At 34.5% G+C, this 20,197-nt stretch overlaps 1 protein-coding gene across 1 annotated transcript in view; it reads left to right on the top strand.

The window, feature by feature from the left end:
• FBXL17 (F-box and leucine rich repeat protein 17) overlaps positions 1-20,197 on the top strand; it is a 548,560-nt gene that overhangs the window by 6,548 nt on the left and 521,815 nt on the right. The window contains exons 2-3 of the mRNA XM_025389005.1: positions 7,870-7,992; positions 10,841-11,098. Of these exons, the coding sequence (XP_025244790.1) occupies positions 7,870-7,992; positions 10,841-11,098 (381 nt within the window). The remainder of the gene's footprint in view (positions 1-7,869; positions 7,993-10,840; positions 11,099-20,197) is intronic.

Below are 20,197 nucleotides of genomic sequence, written 5' to 3'. Positions count from 1 at the left end.
TTTTCACATCTGTATTCATAAGGGACATTGGTCTGTAGTTTTTTGAGATTTCTTTGCCTGGCTTTGGTATCAGAATATGCTGGCCTTATAGCATGAGTTAGGAAGTGTTATCCCATCCTCTCATTTTTTGGAAGAATTTAAGATAGATTGGTTTTCATTCTGATTTAAGCATATTACTAGTGAGGCTATCTGGTCCTTGTCTTTTCTTTGTTGTAAGTTTTTTGTTTTTTATTACATATTCCATCTTTTTACTTGCTGTACATCCATTCAGATTTTCTGTTTCTTTTGAGTCAGTTTTTATAGTTTATATTCTAGGAATTCGTCATCTATTTCATCAATTTGGCAGCACACAATTACAGTATTCTCTTATAATTGTGTACTTTTTGTAAGGTTGGTATTAATGTTCCCATTTTTATACATGATTTTAAAATTTGAATCTCTCTTTATTCTTAGTCTAGCCAAAATTGTGTGTGTGTGTGTGTGTGCAGGGTCTCTGTCACCCAGGCTTGAGTGCAGTGATGTGATCATAGCTTATAGCTATGTAAATGGAAGTGCAGCCTTAAACTCCTGGGCTCAAGTGGCTTTCCCTCCTCTCAGCCTCCTGAGTAGCTGGGTCCACAGGCATGCTGGCGCATGCCTGGTTAATTTCTTAAATAATTTTTGTAGAGACAGGGTCTTGCTGTGTTTTCCAGACTGATCTCAAACTCCTGGCTTCAAGCAGTCCTCCCACTTTGGCTTCCCAAAGTGCTGGGATTATAGGTGTGAACCATTGTGCTTGGCCTGATCATGTTAAAGAATAAACTTTTGGTTTTGTTGATCATCTGTTATTTTTCTAGTCTATATTTCATTTGTATTAGCTCTATTTTTTCCCCTTGTTTCTGCTTGGTTTGTGTTGAGTTTTTTTAATAGTTTCTTAAGGTAGAAGTTTAGGTTGCCAATTCAAGATCTTTCTTCTTTTTATGTGTGGTTACTTGTATCGGTATCCCATATATTTTGCTATATGTTTTTGTTTTCATTAATTTCAAATTATTTTCAATTTTCATTATTAGTTCTTCTTACTTGTTGATTGTTAAAATTTTCATGTATTTGTGAAATTTCCAGATTTCCTCCTGTTAGTGATTTCCCCTCCTCTTCCCTCCCCTCCCTTCTCCTCTTTTCTTTCATTTTTTGAAACAGAGTCTCTGTATCACCCAGGCTGGAGTGCAGTGGCGTGATCATGGCTCACTGCAACCTCTGCCTTCTGGGCTCAAGTAGTCCTCCCACCTCAACCTCTCTAGTACCTTGGATTACAGGTGTGCGTGCCACCACGCCCACCTAATTTTTGTATTTTTTTTTTGTAGAAATAAGAGTTTTGCCATGTTGCCCAGGCTGGTCTTAAACTCCTGGGCTCAAGTGATCTGTCTCCCTCGGCCTCCCAAAATGCTGGAATTATAGGCCTGAGCTGCCGTTCCTGGCCTCTGTTACTGATGTCCAATTTCCTTTCATTGTCATTGGAAAAGATACTTTGTATGAGCTTAATATTTTAAAATTTGTTGAGACTTGACTTGTAGTGTAGTATTTTAGACTTCGGTCTTTGAGAATGTTTTTACACACTTCAGAAGAATGTGTATTCTGTTTTGTGTAGTGTTCTAGAGATATCTGATAGGCCCAGTTTAAGTTTTGTTCAGGTATTCATTTTACTTCTTCATCTCTTGTCTGGTTATTCTGTCCATTATTAAAAGTTGTGTGTTGCGGTCTCCAAGCATTAATGCAGAACTCTTTTTATTTTTTTTTCTTTTCAATTCTGTCAGTTTTTGCTATATGTATTGTTCCATGCTTTTACTCTCAATCTGTATATAGTTTTGGATCTAAAGTGAGTCTCTTGTAAACAGTTTATAATTGGATTGTGTTTTTAAGTTTCATCCTGTCATTCATTGTGTCTTTCTTTTTGAGACAGGGTCTCAGTCTGTTGTCCAGGCTGGAATGCAGTGGCATGATCACAACTCACTGCAGCCTCGACCTCCTGGGCTCAAGCTATTCTCCAACCTCAGCCTCCCATGTAGCTGAGACCATAGGTGCATACCACCATGCCTGGTTAATTTTGTCATTTTTTTTTTTTTTTTTTTTTTTTGTGGAGATAGGGTCTTGCTATGTTGCCCAGGCTGGTCTTGAACTCCTGGGCTCAAGTGATCCACTCAACACAGCCTCCCAAAAGTGCTAGGATTGCAGGTGTGAGCCGCTGTGCCTGGCCTTGGCCCTATGTGTCTTAACTGGAAAGTTTAGCCCGTTTACATTTAGTGTAATTAGTGATAAGGAAATGCATTTACTATTTTATTGTTTGTTTTCTCTATGTCTTATATATTATTTGTCAATTCCTCTGATGCTGTTCTTTATGTCAGGTATTTTCTAGTGTACCATTTTGATCCCCTTCTCATATGTACATATAATTCTCACATTATATAAATAAATGTAACATATCTAAATATATTAATATAAATCAAAAGTATAAATATGTTAATATATTTAAATATGTTATATAAATAATCTATAACTCTAAAGTATAAATATATTAATATGTTTAAATATATTATTTTTATATAATGTGGGAATTATATGTATATATGAGAATTACATATATAAATAATTATATGTGTATTTCATAGTATTTGCCCTGGGGGTTGTAATTAACACTATATATTATAACAATTTAGTTTGAATTAATACCAGTTTAGTTTCAGTGGTATATAAAAGCTTTGCTCCTGTATTTGTTGTTACTGACACAAGTTACAGCTTTATGTATTTTGTGCCAATCAATATAGATTCATAATTACTGTTTTATGTAGTCTTTTAAATCATATAGCAAAGAGGAGGCATTACAAACCAAAGACACATTAATATGCACTTTTATGTCTACCTATGTAAATACCAACAATTACTGGTGTCCTTTATTTGTTTTGTGATTTTAAGCCACTGTCTGATGCCCTTACATTTCAGCCTGATGGACTCTTGATAGCATTTCTTTTAGGGGAAGTCTACCAGTCACAGACTTCCTCAGTTTTTGTTTATCTGGAAAGATCTTAATTTTGCCTTTATTTTTAAAGGGTTGTTTTACCAGATAGAGGATTCTTGGTTGACAGTTTCCTTTCAGCATTTTGAATATGTTATCCCACTGCCTTCTGGTCTCCAATGTTTCCAGTGAAATATCAGTTGTTAATCGTATTGAGTGTCCTTTTCATGAGTTGCATTTTTCTTGCTGCTTTCAGGGTTCTCTCAGTTTTTGTCTTTCAACAATTTGATTATGATGCATCTTGATGTGGATCTTTTTGCATTTATCCTGCTTGGAATTCATTGAGTTTATGAGCTAGATTAATGTCTTTCATCAGATTTGGAAAGTTTTAGCCATTATTTCTTCAAATATTTAAGCTCTTTCACTCTCTCTTCTTCTGTGACTCCAATTATATGCATGTTTGGTGGTGTTCCACAGATATGTTCATTTTCCTTCAGTCCACAGACTCGGTAATTTTCATTTTAATTTTAATTGACCTATTTTTAGGTTTGCTGATTCTTTCTTCTTTAGAGGTTCAAGGGATTTTGATGCTTCTCAAGAAAGAGATATGATTATAAGAGGTGGTAACACACAGCAAGCTTCATTTGGTGGCAGTTGGACAGGATTACATGAGAGGAAAATTCCTTTACAGCATGAAGCTGTGCAGAGACTTACAGTGAGGTAGACCACCACCCAGAAGGGGAGAAGGGCAAGGCAACCCTTGTGGGGTACAGGAGAATTAGAGAGCAGGCTTACCTGTCTGGGTGATGTCACTCAGCAGCATGGTGGGATGTGTAAAAAATTGAGTTTGGTACTAGCGGGCTCTTGAGCTAATGAGTCTCATCCTTCAGTGATGAAATAACCTAAGGACCAATACACAGAGGTCATCTTTGGCTCATTTATATAACACTTCTGCTTGCTCTAATCTGTTTAATCTCTGTGGTGAATTTTTAAATGTCAGTGATTGTATAATTTAGTTCTAGAATTCTTATTTGATTTATTTTCATAATTTCTACTTTTTATTAGTATTCTCTATTTGGTGAGACATTTCTACTTGGTTCTCATAATTTCCTTTAGTTCTTGGTCCACAATTTTCTTTAAGTCTGTAAGCATGTCTTAAATTGTTGTCTTTGTCTAGTAAGTCCAACGTCTGGGTTTCCTCATGGGCAGTTTCTTTTCATTTCCTTTTTTCTTGTGAATGGACCAGCAAACTGTGGCCCTTCACAGGCCAAATCCACTGCCAGTTTTTGTAAATCATGTTTTATTGGCACATAGTTGTACACATTCATTTATGTTTTGTGTGCCAATAAAAGTTTATTTGGTTATCTGGCTAGAAAGATGGAGTGTCTCTCAGAGATACAGCCACCTGTGCTGCTGTGTGGTTTTGCATAACTGGAGCTGCTTTTATGATAAAATTAAGAAACAGTAGTGGGGATTCCTTGCTTACTTATCGCTTACTTATTACTTATTCCTTGCTTACTTATTGGTGAGTCCTCTTCACCAATTCTTTTGGCCAGAATGGTGGGTTTACTTTTGGGGTCTGTATTGCAGCTCTGCTACTGCCATAGCATTTGAGACATAGCCAATAGGGAGAAAAGAGAAAAGGAGAAGAAAGGAAAACCAAAAATGAAGATTCTTCTCACATTCTCTGTCTTGCAGAGGCCCATTTTCCTGGTCCTTTGTCCAGAAAGATAGCTTTTTCTCTGAATTTTTGTTGATATTTACCTCCTGTGCATTTCTGTACAGGGCCACCCTGAATTCCATGCTAGGGGATTAAAGGGGGAAACAAAAAAAAAACCCCAGGAAACTCATCTCTGTTATTGGCCATTCTTCAAATTTTGGTACCCTTCCACAATCCGTCACTAACTTTTTAGAGTTTTGAGGTAATTGCTTTTAGTATATTGTTCAGAAATTTCAGTTGTAATGTCTGCAAGTGAAAGGCTGTAGTGGGCTTAATACATGTTTGCTGGCATGGGAGACAAATTTGCTAGTGACTTTTATGGTTTTTTTTTTTTTTTTTTTTTTGAGACGAAGTCTTGCTCTGTTGCACAGGCTGGAATGCAATGGTACGATCTTGGCTCACTGCAACCTCCACCTTCCAGGTTCAAATGGTACTCCTGCCTTAGCCTCCTGAATAGCTGGGACTACAGGCACGCGCCACCATGTCTGGCTAATTTTTGTATTTTTAGTAGAGACAGAGTTTCACCATTTTGGCCAGGCTGGTCTTGCACTCATGACTTCATGGTCCACCGGCCTCGGCCTCCCAATGGGATTACAGGCGTGAGCCACCATGCCCGGCCACTTTTATGATATTCTGTACTTCTCACTAGACATGTTGGAGGAAAAGCTGGTTGTGAAGGGAACAGGCAGTCGTTTTCCCAAGGCCCAAGATTTAAACATAGTAGAGATTCTAGCTTATATGTTTACAACTTTTGTCCATATAGAGGTAAGTTGTTTCGGTCATAATTATAATTGAAATCATTTATGTATTACAACAAATCCTTGACTAATAGCCTTTAGTTCAACATCATTTTGTTATAATGTTGATGAGAGGAAAAAAAAAAAAACAATTCCTAGCCGGGCCCACTGTCTGTGTAGAGTTTGCACGTTCTCCCCATGCCTGCACATGTTTTCTCTGGGTACTCTTGATTTGGTTTCTTCCCACATCGCAAAGCTGTGTACATTAGGTTGTGTATAAGGTGTGCATATGTCTAGATGGTACTGGTATGAGTGAGTGTAGGTGTGCCCTGTGGTGCATTGGTGCCCTGTCCATTATTAGTTCCTACTTTGTGCCCTGACCGCTGGTCACCTGCAACCCTGAACTGGAATAATTGGGTAAATAATGATCTTACTTGTTTTTATTAATTTTTTTAAATGTATAGCTCACATTTATTTCAGTGTTTAATCTTATTTAATAATTCCTTTAAATTAATATCTTTTATATTCAGTTTTATTTGATTGCCTCAAAAGTATCTTCTTAGAGTTGGTTCAATTCTGGTTGTCAGTGTGGCCCACACATGGTATTTGTTGATATAGCTTTTAATTTTCCAAGATTTGTTTTGGCCCTCATCCTGACCCTAATCATCTTTTTATGATGTAACTTTTAAAAATTATTTTTTAGAGTAGATGTTATTTTGGAATAATTTTATTTTTATTGTATATAGTTAAAATATATGGTGTTTTGACATGGAATACTTTTAGATTTATAGAAAAATTGCAATGATAGTACAGAGATTTCCTCTGTATTCCTTACCTAGTGTTGATGAAAGCAGTCAAACTCTGTAAAATATTTGAAGAGATTTACTCTGAGCCACATGTGAGTGATCAGTGGCCTGTGACACAGTCCTCAGGAGATCTTGAGAACATGTGCCCAGGGTGGTTGGGCACAACCTAGTTTTGTACATTTTAGGGAGACACGAGACATAAGACATACATTGGTTCGGTCCAGAAAGGAGGGACAGACTCGAAGTCAGGGCTTCCAGGTTATAGGTAGTTAAAAGATAAAAGGTTGCATTCTTTTGGGTCTTTTATCAGCCTTTCGCTGTATACATAATTTACACCTGAGGGGGTGTAGAGGCATAATCACTTTTGCCTTAGTCTGACTCAGAGAACCTGCATTTTAATATAAACAGTCTGGCAGAGGAAGCAATCAGATATGCATTTGTCTCAGGTGAGCAGAGGAATGAGCGTGTTCTGTCTTCATTTGTCCCACATCTGTGAAGAGAAGCTATCAATTTACGTGGTCAGGGTGAAATTCAACAGAATTGCTTTAGGGTCAAGATCTTGAGGTCCACAGAGAATTTCCTTGTGGTCAAATTGTGAGGGAAGTACGTAGCTTTTTTTTTTTTTTTAAATCCTTGTAGCTGTCTTATTTAGGAATAAAATGGGAGGCAGGCTTGCCTGATGCAGTTCCCACCTTGACTTTTGTCTTTGGCTTAGCGATTTTGGGGTCCCGAGACTTATTTTCCTTTCATACCTGTTTGCTTTCCCTGATTTTATTTTCTTCTGACACTGTGGTACATTTGCCAAAACTATGAAATCAGCATTGGTACATTACTATTAGTTAAACTCCAGTCTTTATGTGGTTTCACCAGTTTTTCCATTAATGTCTTTTTCTGTGCCAAGGATCTAACTGGGTACCATTAGTTGTCATTCTTTCTTAGTCTCCTCTGGACTGTGATACTTTCTGTCTTTTTTTTTGTTTTGTTTTTCATGACCTTGAATTTTTTGAGGAGTTTTGATTCAGTATTTTGTAGAATGTCCCACATTTGGTATATATATTTTCTTTATTATTAGATTGGGGTTATGAATATTTTGGAAAAGATACCATAAAGGTTAAGTACCTTTCTTATGATTTACTTTTGTTTTTCTTTTTTTCTTAAATCATATATGAAAAGTTCTCGTGGCTCCAAGGTCAAACTGTGAAACTTCAGAGTAATCTCAAGTTTATCATTCTTTCTTCCCTAGTCTTTTTTCCCTTCCCAGAAAGGTAAATAGTTTTTTTTTTTTTTTTTAATTAGTTTTTGGTTTATGCTTTCAATTCTTTGTTGTTGTTGTTTTTTAAATATAAGCAAATACAAAGATGTACATGAACACACATGTCAGTACATGCCTGTTCTCTTCCCCTCGTCTTCTTACAGAAAAGATAACATCAGTTCGTTTTTAGCTCCTATATCATAGTTTCTCTTTAAAGTGGTCTCTTTCAGTGACTTACAGTAATGGCCACTTTTATTCAAGAAGGTTTTCTTTTTAAAAAGTTAACTTTTTCTAACTATAATAGAAACCTTTTCCTGTGCCTTGAAAATGTTTAGCACATATTACATGGTACCATTTTTTATTCACAGATATTTTCCAATTTGTCACTGGACGAGCGTTGCCTTTCTGCATCATTGGTTTGCAAGTACTGGCGTGACCTTTGTTTAGACTTCCAGTTTTGGAAGCAGCTGGATCTTAGTAGTCGTCAGCAGGTATGGAATTGAATTCTAAGTAACAGTCATATGACCTACTCAAAAAATATCTTTATTCCTCTTCAGAAATCTTTACTTTCTTCTTGTTTTTTAAGATAGTTCAAATGACTATAATCTACAGCTTCGTGCTTTTGTAGTTTTTTGTGTATATGATTTCAAGTTAAAGCTAGATTCTCATAGTAAACAAGATGGTTTTTCATGTAGATTGGTAATTTAGGGTTGCTTTTTAATTCTTTTTGTCTTTGTCTTTTTTCATTACCTTTTCAAAAAGTTATTAAACTTCTTTCTGTGGGAGATCATATTACAAATAGTTTAATAGTAGAAAATGATGGCAAACATTTCTGTAGCACTGCCTCTGTGCTGTGTACTGTTCTAAGGACTTTATACATATTAATTCATTTGATCCACCCAACAACTCTGTGAGTATATACTATTATTTTTTTCTGGTTTACAGATGAAGAAATGGAAGTAAAATGGGCTACGATAACCTTTTTTTTTTCCCTTAACTTTCCTTTTGGTGGACTTTCTACTCTTCCTGTTGCTTAGCTGCCTAATGTGTTTTATAGGGGCACAAATTAGGAAAAAAGAGTTTGTGGTGTTTATTGCAAACAGTTTTTTTGGACTTGTTAGATTCCATTTTTAAAACCTGATGACATTTGGCATTAGAAGTTTGTAAAAATATCAATAAGAATAGCATTTTATTGAAGTACTAAACCTGGTCTAAGTTCTGCCGTGGTATATTACTACTGGTGTGCTGATAAATGTTTAGCAACTGGCTTTAAAAAAAGCCCTGATTTGTAATATTTGCCAATTTCTATTACATAAAAACTCCCACCATGACCAGTGTCAAGCTACACGTTATGCCATTGAATGCAGATTTGGAAAGAGGGGCACACTATAAACTCTTGTGAGTTGCTACGAGCCAGCTCCAGCACACTGGTAGTGTATGTGTTTGTGTGTGTGTAACACACACTTTAACCCAGTTAAGCAAGCTCACAAGGATTTGTGTATAAGTTGTTCCCTTTCTGTTTTTCTGCTTCATTGGTAAGAGATTAAAACAATTAAGATAATTGTTATTTACCTGCTTGGGTTCATGATATTTATGTCCAAGGAAAATGGTGAGGGAGTTAGTTGTGGGCAGTAGAATGGAGAGCAGATATGTGTAAAGCAATCTATTGACTTGCTGCATCATTGCTCTTGAATGTTTGAGTTATTTATTATGAACTCAGACTAAGAATAGCTTCCTCTTCCACCCCCAACCCCCTCCCCACCCAGCCCGCTGCTGGTAGTAAGGTGTGGAGATGAAAAAGTAAAAAATAAAAGCAGAGGTATGTCAGAGTTTTAACTTTTCTGAGAACTGTGTTTATGTTGTTTCCAACAAGTGTAAACAAAGATAGTTTTATCTTTGGCTCTTACTCCAATTGCTGCTTAACAGTGTAGTTCTTTCCTTCTATTCTACATTTCATTTGCGTTTTCTGTCTCCTTTATTTTTACTGAAAGGACTTGAATAACGTTAACTTTGTTTTGTATTTTGGAAATGTGGTGATTGGTCACAGAATATGTATAGGCTAGTTTTAAAACAAAAATTCAGATGACCATCTGAATTTTTCACTAGATGAATTGAGTCTTCTGTGAAAAGCTTTTTGATGTGGACATTTCTATATAGTCTTTGGTGTTTTGATATGCAAAATAGTGTATTTTCTAACCTATGAATTATATGTGAGGTACTGTTTCTCATAGAAACAGTAAAAGATTTAAAAACTTATGTGCTGTGGTATCATCTGATATCAAGTATAAAAGTAAAGATTCATATAACATTATTACTGACGTATACTATTTCATGGGTTACAAATGGAAAGTGAAACATTGAAAATCTCAATATAGTTTTTTTTGTGGTGAGTTTTTGCTGAATTTGTATTTTCCCACTAAGGATAGATTTTTAGGCTTTTAATGAAATGAATACATATCCTTTGTTGGTGTTTTCTGATACCACTTCTGACATCAAGTATGTGGAGTTTTTCCACACTAACAAATAATTTTCTGACACTAACTGGTTGTACAACAATTTAATTCAGCTAACTCCCAGAGGTATCATTGAGTTTAAGGGCTCAGTCCCACAAGACTAGCCACACTTCAGATGTCAGTTGCAAGTCCCAGAAGCCACCTGAACTTCTCACTGACAAATTATAAACTTGTGAGTTCCCTTAATTTCTTTCTCAGTTTTGATAGTTAGCCACAACTATTCACAGAATTGTGGAAAATACTTATTATATTTACTGGCTTATTATAAAAGATATAGCATATAGCTTAGGGCCAGCCAACTGGAAGAGATGCAGAAGGCAGGGTATGGAATATACCTCCCTCTCAGCACTGTGATGTGTTTACCATCTGAATCTCTGTCATTTGAGTTTCTATAACCCAATTTCCAGCTTCCGTCCTCTCCTGTAAGAAGTGCTGAAAGTAATCACCCTTTAATCAAGGGTTTAGTTTTTCTGGTAAACAGTCCCCATCCTGAAGCCATCTAGGCGTCCCACTCTAAGTCACTTCATTAGTATGAACTCAGGTATGGTCTAAAGGGCTTGTTATGAATAACTAAAGAAATTCTATTGCTTAGGAGATTCCAAGAGTTTTGGGAAATCTGTGGCAAGAATTTGGAACAAAGACCAAATACAATATTTTTATTATACCAAATTCTTGTTATGCTTCAATATTAAGATGGTTTCTCTTTTGATTGTATTGTTCATGCTGTAATCTAATTAGTATATTGTTTATTGTGGAACATTTAAAGAATGGAAAATAAATTTTTGTTTTTAGCAAAAGTTTAAATTTATTACTTTTTCTCTTCCAGGTCACTGATGAATTATTGGAAAAAATTGCATCAAGAAGTCAGAATATAATTGAAATCAACATTTCTGATTGTCGCAGTATGTCTGATACTGGCGTATGTGTTCTAGCATTTAAATGTCCTGGACTTCTTAGGTATACAGCCTACAGGTGTAAACAACTTTCTGACACCTCTATTATTGCGGTTGCCTCTCACTGTCCTTTACTTCAGAAAGTGCATGTAGGCAACCAGGACAAACTTACTGATGAAGGACTCAAGCAGGTAAATTTTAGCATTTATAAAGTGATTTTACTTGAATTAATTCAAAATGTTTTCTAGCAACAACATTTTGAATGGTTATGTTAAAAATAATTCCCAGAGACTCAAGTGAGTCATCTTTTTTACCTACTAATGAGTATTTGTTTAGATTAGTTAACTAGAGTGCCGTGGTTATAATCAGTAAATTAACTGCTGTGTTTTGTAGTGAGAGCCTGAACTTCTGTGACCAGCCATTTTATAAATTTATGCTTTTGTTACTTAAATTTTTTTTACCACATTTTGCTTTGGGCAACTGCATAGTTTGGGTCAGCATGAGGTTTTAAAAATTAACTTTTAATTCCCCTTTTATTATACTAGATGACATACATACTTAAATATCTAAATGTTGAAGGGATAAATGGAAGTCCAAATTGAAGATTATAAAAGTTAGAACAAAGGGCTAATTACCTATATTTGGTACAATAAGGGGTTAAAAATAGTATTATGCATACTTTCTGTTAATTACACTTCCTTTGGAAATGGCATTTAAGGTTTCTTGGCTCAGAGTGGATTATTTATTCAACAGATGAATATCCTTAAATTTAAACCTTATACATGAATTAACTGAAAGCTTGGTATAAGAAGAAATTTGGGAAGACTCTATCCTAAATAGTGAGTACTGAGTGTGTCAGTACAACTTATATATTAAGAATGTTACCAACTTATAAGGGAGCCTATTTTGTTTGCAAAGGCATATTGTGCAAAGAGACTTACTTGTTTTAATATTTTTCTTGATTCATTTCTGCTATGTACAGGATTATTTACTAGCAAAGCATTTCATGAAGTTCTTAAACATATTAAGTTTTTTATGAAGAAATATATATTTTGTGTGTATAGCATGATTTTATTTACTTTGATGGAAATTTCTCAGCAATTTATCTTCACAATGAAACATTTCAAAAAGGTGTATGTATTTATTAAGAACTGGAATAAATCTATTTCATATTTAATTCTGATATAACACAAATAGGTAATAGTTTAGCAGACTTCTTAGGGTATACCTAGTAATTTTTGTGAAAAAGAGTAAGATTGTAGTCATGGTTGAAGTAGAGAAGGAGCAAAATTTAATATGCCAATCAAGTATTATGAATTTATCTTATATTTACAACTTTGAGAGTAATCATGTAAATCTTCCCTAGAATGTGAGGTGTTTTGGAGCCTGTTACTTAGATGTTTCCTTCAGATATTTATGGTTTCTGAATTATGAATTAGTTACATGTGAGGTAATATTCTGATAAAAGTAGCAAAACAATCAAATTTTTTTCCCCTTAGGTAGTTTTCTTCGTAAGTAATTACGTAGGATCTCATTGCAGTGTAGAGAATATTTTCCTATACTTAAGACTGCTGTAGCAGGGTATGTTTGATTTCATAATAGACTCTTTCCTCTGATGGAATAGTGTTATGGGTATAGTAGAAAGAGAATTGCTTTCATATATACATAAAATGGAAATTAAGTTTTATGAAACAATACATATCCTTATGTGCAATGCACATTGATATTATCTATTCTGTTCTATTATGTTAAATGTTGGCCTTGACCCATTCACTAAATTAATTTTATGACCTAGTGATATTTCATAAATCTAACTATGGATTTGTATTATGGTTTTAGTAAACTAACAATGTTATGTTAAAATGTATAATAGAGTTACAAAAGCCAAAGAGGGAACTAGCCATAATTGATGACTTACCTGGGACTGTTATTTTTTCTTGAACTCATTAATTTAGCAATTGACGGAATTGTTGATTCTACAGATTAAGTTGTTGCAGGGTTTTGTTTTTTTCCTCTTCTGTCAGTAAAAATTGACAAATGTTTTAGAATGATATATGTAAATTTTATTGATAATTTCTTTAAAATATATTTTCTTTATAACTGCTATAATTTTGATTGACTTTAGCGGATACCAAATATGTGTGCCTTTTGAATTCTGTCAGTTTGTTTACAAAAAGAGTTGCTTAAAGCATTTCAATTTGGAGCTCTAATAGATGTAGACTCTAATGTTTTAAATATCGGATTCTGCTTAACGATATTTCTTTTTTTTTTTTTTTTTTTTTTGAATCTTTTTTTTTTTATTTTTTTTTATTTTTTTTATTTTTTATTTATTTATTTTTTTTTTATTTATTATTATTTTTTTAATTTATTTATTATTATTATACTGTAAGTTGTAGGGTACATGTGCATAACGTGCAGGTTTGTTACATATGTATACTTGTGCCTTGTTGGTGTGCTGCACCCATCAACTCGTCATTTACATCAGGTATAACTCCCAATGCAATCCCTCCCCCCGCCCCCCTCCCCATGATAGGCCCCGGTGTGTGATGTAAAGACACATGCACACGTATGTTTATTGCAGCACTATTCACAATAGCAAAGACTTGGAATCAACCCAAATGTCCATCAGTGACAGATTGGATTAAGAAAATGTGGCATATATACACCATGGAATACTATGCAGCCATAAAAAAGGATGAGTTTGTGTCCTTTGTAGGGACATGGATGCAGCTGGAATCCATCATTCTTAGCAAACTATCACAAGAACAGAAAACCAAACACCGCATGTTCTCACTCATAGGTGGGAACTGAACAATGAGATCACTTGGACTCGGGAAGGGGAACGATATTTCTTAAACATGGTGAAGCACCTAAAAAAGTCAGGCTGGTTTTGGCTGAATACTATCCTCTTTGTGAAATACCACCCTGAAATATTTATATTTTATGTTCGTAATAGTTACTCAAAATAATTTAACCAGTGGAATGTGTTTCTATTATATATATATCTTTTAAAACTACAATCATGTATCTAGGGGAAAAATCTTATTTAGGAATAAGAGGCTGTTTCAATTTTCTGAAGTTTTGTTATCATCTAGCACTTGCCAGCAAACAAACGATAATTGTAGTCAAAGTATTAAAATGTATCTAAGAAATTGTATACATTAAGTTACTATTTTATGTGACTTAAATATTTGCAGTTTTAGCAATTTAACATTCCAACTCATAGTGAGCAGTAGAAATTTCTGGAAATAAGTCACTGTAGGCTTTTTTCAGAAAAAAATGGTACAAAAATAATAAATGTTACATTACTAAATTTTGAAATCTGGCTATACTATCAATTTTTAGGTCTTTAAAAATAACTATGTAGAGTACTGTCAGGAAAATGTTGGAGCAGGCAGCTCCACAACCCTACCTCTCCATAAAAACATTGAAAAACAAGCCTAAACTATCAGATCCAACTTTGTCAGAACTCTGGAAACGTCAAAGGTTTATAGTAACCAAAGAAATGCTGAGACAAGAAAAAGGCAACTGAAAGGTGGAAGGAATACTTTGTGGCTTTTTTACTTGCCTGTGCCTCACCCCTTCCCCAGCTTGGCAACAGTCTTGAAGATGACAGTCCACATTCCCAGTGTGGGCCCAGATCCCTGGTTCCAGAGGGAGCAGAGCAGACCTTATTTGCAAATTATTTGTTTGTCTGATCAACCTACTTGAGAGCTGTTTGAAGGGCTGATGCAGGTGCCTATATATCTGTTTTACTTAATTTAGAACCCAGTCAGGGAGGAAAATTGTGGGCATTGGTTGAACACATTATAAAGCAAATGAAAAAAACTTGCTTTTGGGCAGGCTTCTTTGGGCAATAGATTATGGTGAGACATACAATTGACCTAGGAAAAAGAGCCTGGGAGAGAGTTTTTTATTATTTTTGTTTTGAAATTAGGACAATCAGCCTCAGTGTACAGAAGGGAATTTAGAAAGCTGCATGCATGCCCAGGGCAGGACATATGTTCAGGAAAGACCTAAGAAGACCATAAAGTTTATCACTGTGTGCTTGCTAGGCCCAGTACAAGCAGTAAGTAAAAGCCAAGGCAGAGTTGTGAATGGTATGGCTAAGTCTTAAAGGAATATCCCAGCACAGAGCCAGTCTGCAAAGACTAGGATAAGTGCTTTTGTTTTTTTGTTTTAGTTTTGTTTTTAAGCTTTGACATCCAAGGAAATCTCTTTCAAAATGCTGGCTGAATGCAAGCTAAGCCTTGATTAATCAAAAACAGTGAAGCATAGGGAGGTGGGGAGAATCTAATTTCCCAAGTTACCACGTTATAATCTAATGTTTTGATATTTAGTTTTCAACAAGAAATTACAAGGCATGTGAAGAAAAAAGTATTGCTCATTAAAACAAAAAAGAATAAATAGAACCCATTCTTGAGGAAGCCTGGACATTGGATTTACTAGATAAAGATTTTAAATCCATTATCTGAAATATGCTCAAAGACATAAAGGAAACCATGGCCAAAGAACTGAAGGAAATTAGGAAAATAATGTATGAACAAATAGAGAATATCAATGAAGAGCTAGAAATTATGGAAAAAAACCAAATAGAAATTCTGGAGCTGAGAAGTACAATAACTGAAATAAAAAATTTACCAGAGGGATTCAAGAGCTGATGTGAGCAGGTGGAAGAAAGAATAAGTGAACCTGAAGATAGGACAATTGAATTTATTGAGTCTAAGAAACAGAAAAAAGAGTGAAGAAAGGTAAGTAGAGCCTAAGAGATGGGTGGGACATCCATCAAGCAGAAGAGCATTCACATTTTAGTAATTCCAGAAGGAAAGGAGAAATAAAAGGGGCAAGAAGAATATTTGCAGCAATAATGACCCAAATTTCCAAAATTTGGTGGAAGGTGTGCATCTATACATTCAAGAAACTCAACAAACTCAGGTAGGATAATGTCAAAAAGATACAAACTGAGACACATTATAGTCTAATGTCAGTAGTCAAAGACAGAATCTTGAAAGCAGCAAAAGATAAGTGACTCATCACATACAAGCACTTCTCAATAAGATTTACAACTGTTTTATCATCAGAAACTGGAAGCCAGAAAGCTGTGGGCTAACAATATTTAAAGTGTCAAAAGAAAAAAAAAGTCAAGCAAGAATTCTGTATCTGTCAAAACTATTAAAGAATAGGGGGCCACTCAAGGGGACATTAAGATATTTCCAGATAAGCAAAAGCTAAAGGAGTTTGTTACTAATAGATCTGCCCTACAAGAAATGCTCCTGGGAGTCCTGCAGGCTGAAATAAGATACTACATGGTAAGTGAAAGCCGTATGAAGAATAAAGAAAACTGATAAAAGTAACTACATAGAGGTTGAAAGGATGGAAAAAGATATTCCACACCAGAAGAGAGCTAGAATAGCTGTTTTATTATAAAAAAACAAAACAAAACAAAACAAAACAGATTTTAAGTCCAAAGGGATCCAAGAGACAAAGAGAATTATTGTATATTGATAAATATATAATATTAATCTGTCAGGAAGATACAGCAATTATAACCACGTATGTACCTAACAACAGAATCCCTAAAATATATATAGCAAAAATTGAAAGACTTGGAGAGAGGAATAGACAGTTGTACATTAATCATTTGAGACTTAAGTAATTCACTTTCAATAGGGAATAGCACAACCAGGAAGAAGATTAACAAAGAAGTAGAGGATGAACAGTACCATGAACCCATTGCACCTAGCAGATATGTATAGTACACTCAAGAACAGAAGAATACACATTCTTTTCAAGTGCACATGGAACAGTCTCACAAATAGACCATATGTTTGATCACAAAACAAGTTTTATACATTTAAAAAAGATTGAAATCATTCAGTGTGTCTTCCCTAACCATAATGGAATGAATCTAGAAATCAATAATAGAAGGAAAATTGGAAAATACTCAGATATGTAGAAATTAATTAACAGAGCCTTGCAAAACCAATGGATTATAGAAGAAATTACAGAGGAAATTAGAAAATATCTTGAGATGAGTGAAAATGAAAGCACAACATTCCAAAACTCAAGGGATGTAGCAAAAGCAGTGCTCAGAGGGCAGTTTATAGCTGTAAAAGCTTACATTAAAAAAGAAGATCTGAAAGCAGTAATCAAAGCGTACACCTTGAGAAAGAAGAGCAGACTAAACCCAAAGTTCGTGGAGGGAAGGAAATAATGATCAGAGCAGAGATAAACATGATAGAGGACAGAAAAGCTATGGAAAAAAAATTACTGAAAACCAAACTAGGTTCTTTGAAAAGATTTGAAAAAACCCTGACAAACTTTTAACTAGATTGACTAAGAAAAAAATACTCAAATTAGTAAATCATAAATGAAAGAGTAGACATTACTGCTGACTTTATAGAAATAAAAGGATTGCATGAGAAAACTATGAATAACTGCATGCCAACAAATTGGATAGCCTAGATGAAATGGAAAAATTTCTAGAGATACAGAAACCAGAAAAACTGACCCAAGAAGTAGAAATTCTGAGTTCCAGCTACTTAGGAGCCTGAGGCAGGAGGATTGCTTGGGCCCAGGAGGTTGAGGCTATATTCACTGCACTCCAGCTAGGGCAATATAGCAAGATTCCATCTCTTAACAAAAAAAGAAAAAGGTAGAAAATCGGAATATATTTGTAAAAAATAAGGAAATTGAATTAGTTAAAAAAAATTTCCAATGAAGAAAGACTAAGGACCATAGCTTTAGTGATGAATGTTTTCAAATATTTAAAGAAGAATTAACACCAGTCCTTCTCAAACTCTTTCAAAAAAAATTGAAGAGGAGGCAAAACTTCCTAACTTATTCTGTGGGGTCAGCATTATCTTGATTCTGAAGCCAGCCCAAGACCCTACAAAAATGAAACTACAAAACAAACAGAAAACAGCTACAGACAAGTATCTCTAATGAGTATGTAAAAATCTTCAAAATGCTAGCACACTGAATTCTGCCCCAGATTAAAAGGATTCGACACCATGACCTACTATGATCTATCCAAGGAGTACAAGGGTGGCTCAACATACAAATATCGATCGATGTAATATACCACATAAAGAGAATGAAAGGAAAAAAAATCATCTTAATTGGTGTGCAAAAGCATTTAAGTGAAATAAGCAGCCTTTCTTGAAAAAGCAAAACAAAACAACCTATCAAACTAGGAATAGAGTGATGCTTCCTCAACATAATAAAGACCATATGTGACAAACCCACAGCTGACATATTCAGTGATAAAAGATGGACAACTTTTCCCTTAAGATCAAGAATAAGACAAGTATGCCTGCTTTTGGCAATCCTGTTTTACATTGTGCTGGAAGTTCTAAGGAGCAATTTGGCAAGAAAAAGAAATAAAATGCTTCCAAATTGGAAAGGAAGAAGTAAAACTATTTGTATTCGAAGATGACATTATTTTATGAATGGAAAACCTTAAGGAAACCACAAAAAACCCATTTGAACTAATAAATGATTTCAGCAGAGTGCCAGGATACAAAATCAAGATACCATAAATCAGTTGTATTTCTGCACACCCCAAAAGAAATAGAATCCAAACGATTTCGTTTACAACAGCATCCAAAACTATAAATTTCCCTTTAAACACTGCTTTTGCTGTATCTCATAAATTTTGATAGTTTTATTTTTATTTTCATTTAGTTCAAAATGTTTTAAAATTTCTTCTGAAGTTTCTTCTTTGACCCATGTGTTATTAAGAAACGTGTCATTCATGTATACCTATGTAACAAACCTGCACATTGTGAACATGTACCCTAGAACTTAAAAGTATTATTTTTAAAAAAGTGTTATTTGAATCGCTAAGTGTTTTGGGAGTATTTTTGTCATTTTCCTGTAATTGATTTTTATTTTATTTCTATTGTAGTCTGAGAGCAGACATTGTATAATTTTTATTCTTTTAAATTTGCGAATGTGTGTTTTATGGCCTGGAATGCGGTCTGTCTTGGTGAATATTCCATGTGAGTTAGAGGAGAATGTGTATTCTACTACTGGATGAAGTGGTCTCTAGATGTCCCTTATATCCAGTCAATTAATGGTTTTATTGAGTTGAACTATGTCTTTACTAATTTTCTGCCTGTTGGATCTTTCCATTTCAGATAGAAGGATATTAAGGTCTCTAACAGTGAATTTATCCATTTTACCTTGTAGTTCTAACAGTTTTTGATTCACATATTCTGACACTCTTTTGTGAGATGAATACATGTTAAGGATTATTATGTCTTCCTGGAGTATTGTCCCTTTTATCATTATGTATGTCCCTCTTTATCCCTGATAACTTTTCTTCTTCTAAAGTCTGCTCTGTCTGAAGTTACTATAGCTATTCTCAGTTTTATTTTAGTTAATAATTGTAATTCTTCTTTAAGCATTTCTGAAGGATTGCTTTTAAGTACTTTTTCTCTCATTTACAACTCTCTTAATTTACAGTTTTATTCACTGTCCAGATCACTTTTGAATTCATTGAAATATTGAAATTTTGTTTGCTGCCTAATTTTTGTGAATACTCTTTTGACTTTCAAAAGCCTTTTAAAAGAGGAGTTTTGGGTTCATTTCAAAATTGAGAAATTTTGCATATTTCCTACATACTCCTATTCCTCACATGCATAGCCCCTCCCATTATCAGTATCCCCCACCGGAGTGATGCATTTATTATAATTGATAAATCTTCATTGATATATCATTATTTCCAAAGCCCATAATTTATGTTAGAGTTCACTCTTGGTATTGTACATTCTATGAGTTTGGACAATATATAATGACATGTAGCTACCATTATAGATACAGTATATAGTATTTTCGCTGCTGTGTTCTGCCTGTTTATTCACTCCTCCCCTCTAACTCCTGGCAACCCCTAATGTTTTTATTGTCTTTGTAAACTCTTCCAAAATGTTTATGATTCCAGTTGGAATCATGTAGTATGTAACCCCTTTAGATTGGATTCGTTCACTTAGTAGTATGCAGTTAAGGTTCTTGCATGTCTTTTCATAGCTTATTTATTTTTAGCAATGAATAATATCCTATTGCCTGTTATGTACCACAAGTTTGTCCATTCAAATACTGAAGGACATTTTGGGCATGTCCAAGTTCTGGTAATTATAAATAAAACTACTATAAACTTCTGTGTGCAGGTTTTTGCATGGGCATAATTTTTCAACTTTTTTGGGTAATAACCAAGGTGCATGGTTGCTGGATCATGTGGTAAGAGTCTTCAGCTATAATAATGAATTCATTTATTTCTCCTTCTAGGA

The sequence above is a fragment of the Theropithecus gelada genome, chromosome 6, assembly GCF_003255815.1.
Source record: "Theropithecus gelada isolate Dixy chromosome 6, Tgel_1.0, whole genome shotgun sequence".
NCBI lineage: Eukaryota > Metazoa > Chordata > Mammalia > Primates > Cercopithecidae > Theropithecus > Theropithecus gelada.
The sequence above is the reverse complement of the archived record's forward strand: the minus strand, read 5'-3'. Positions and strand labels throughout refer to the sequence as shown.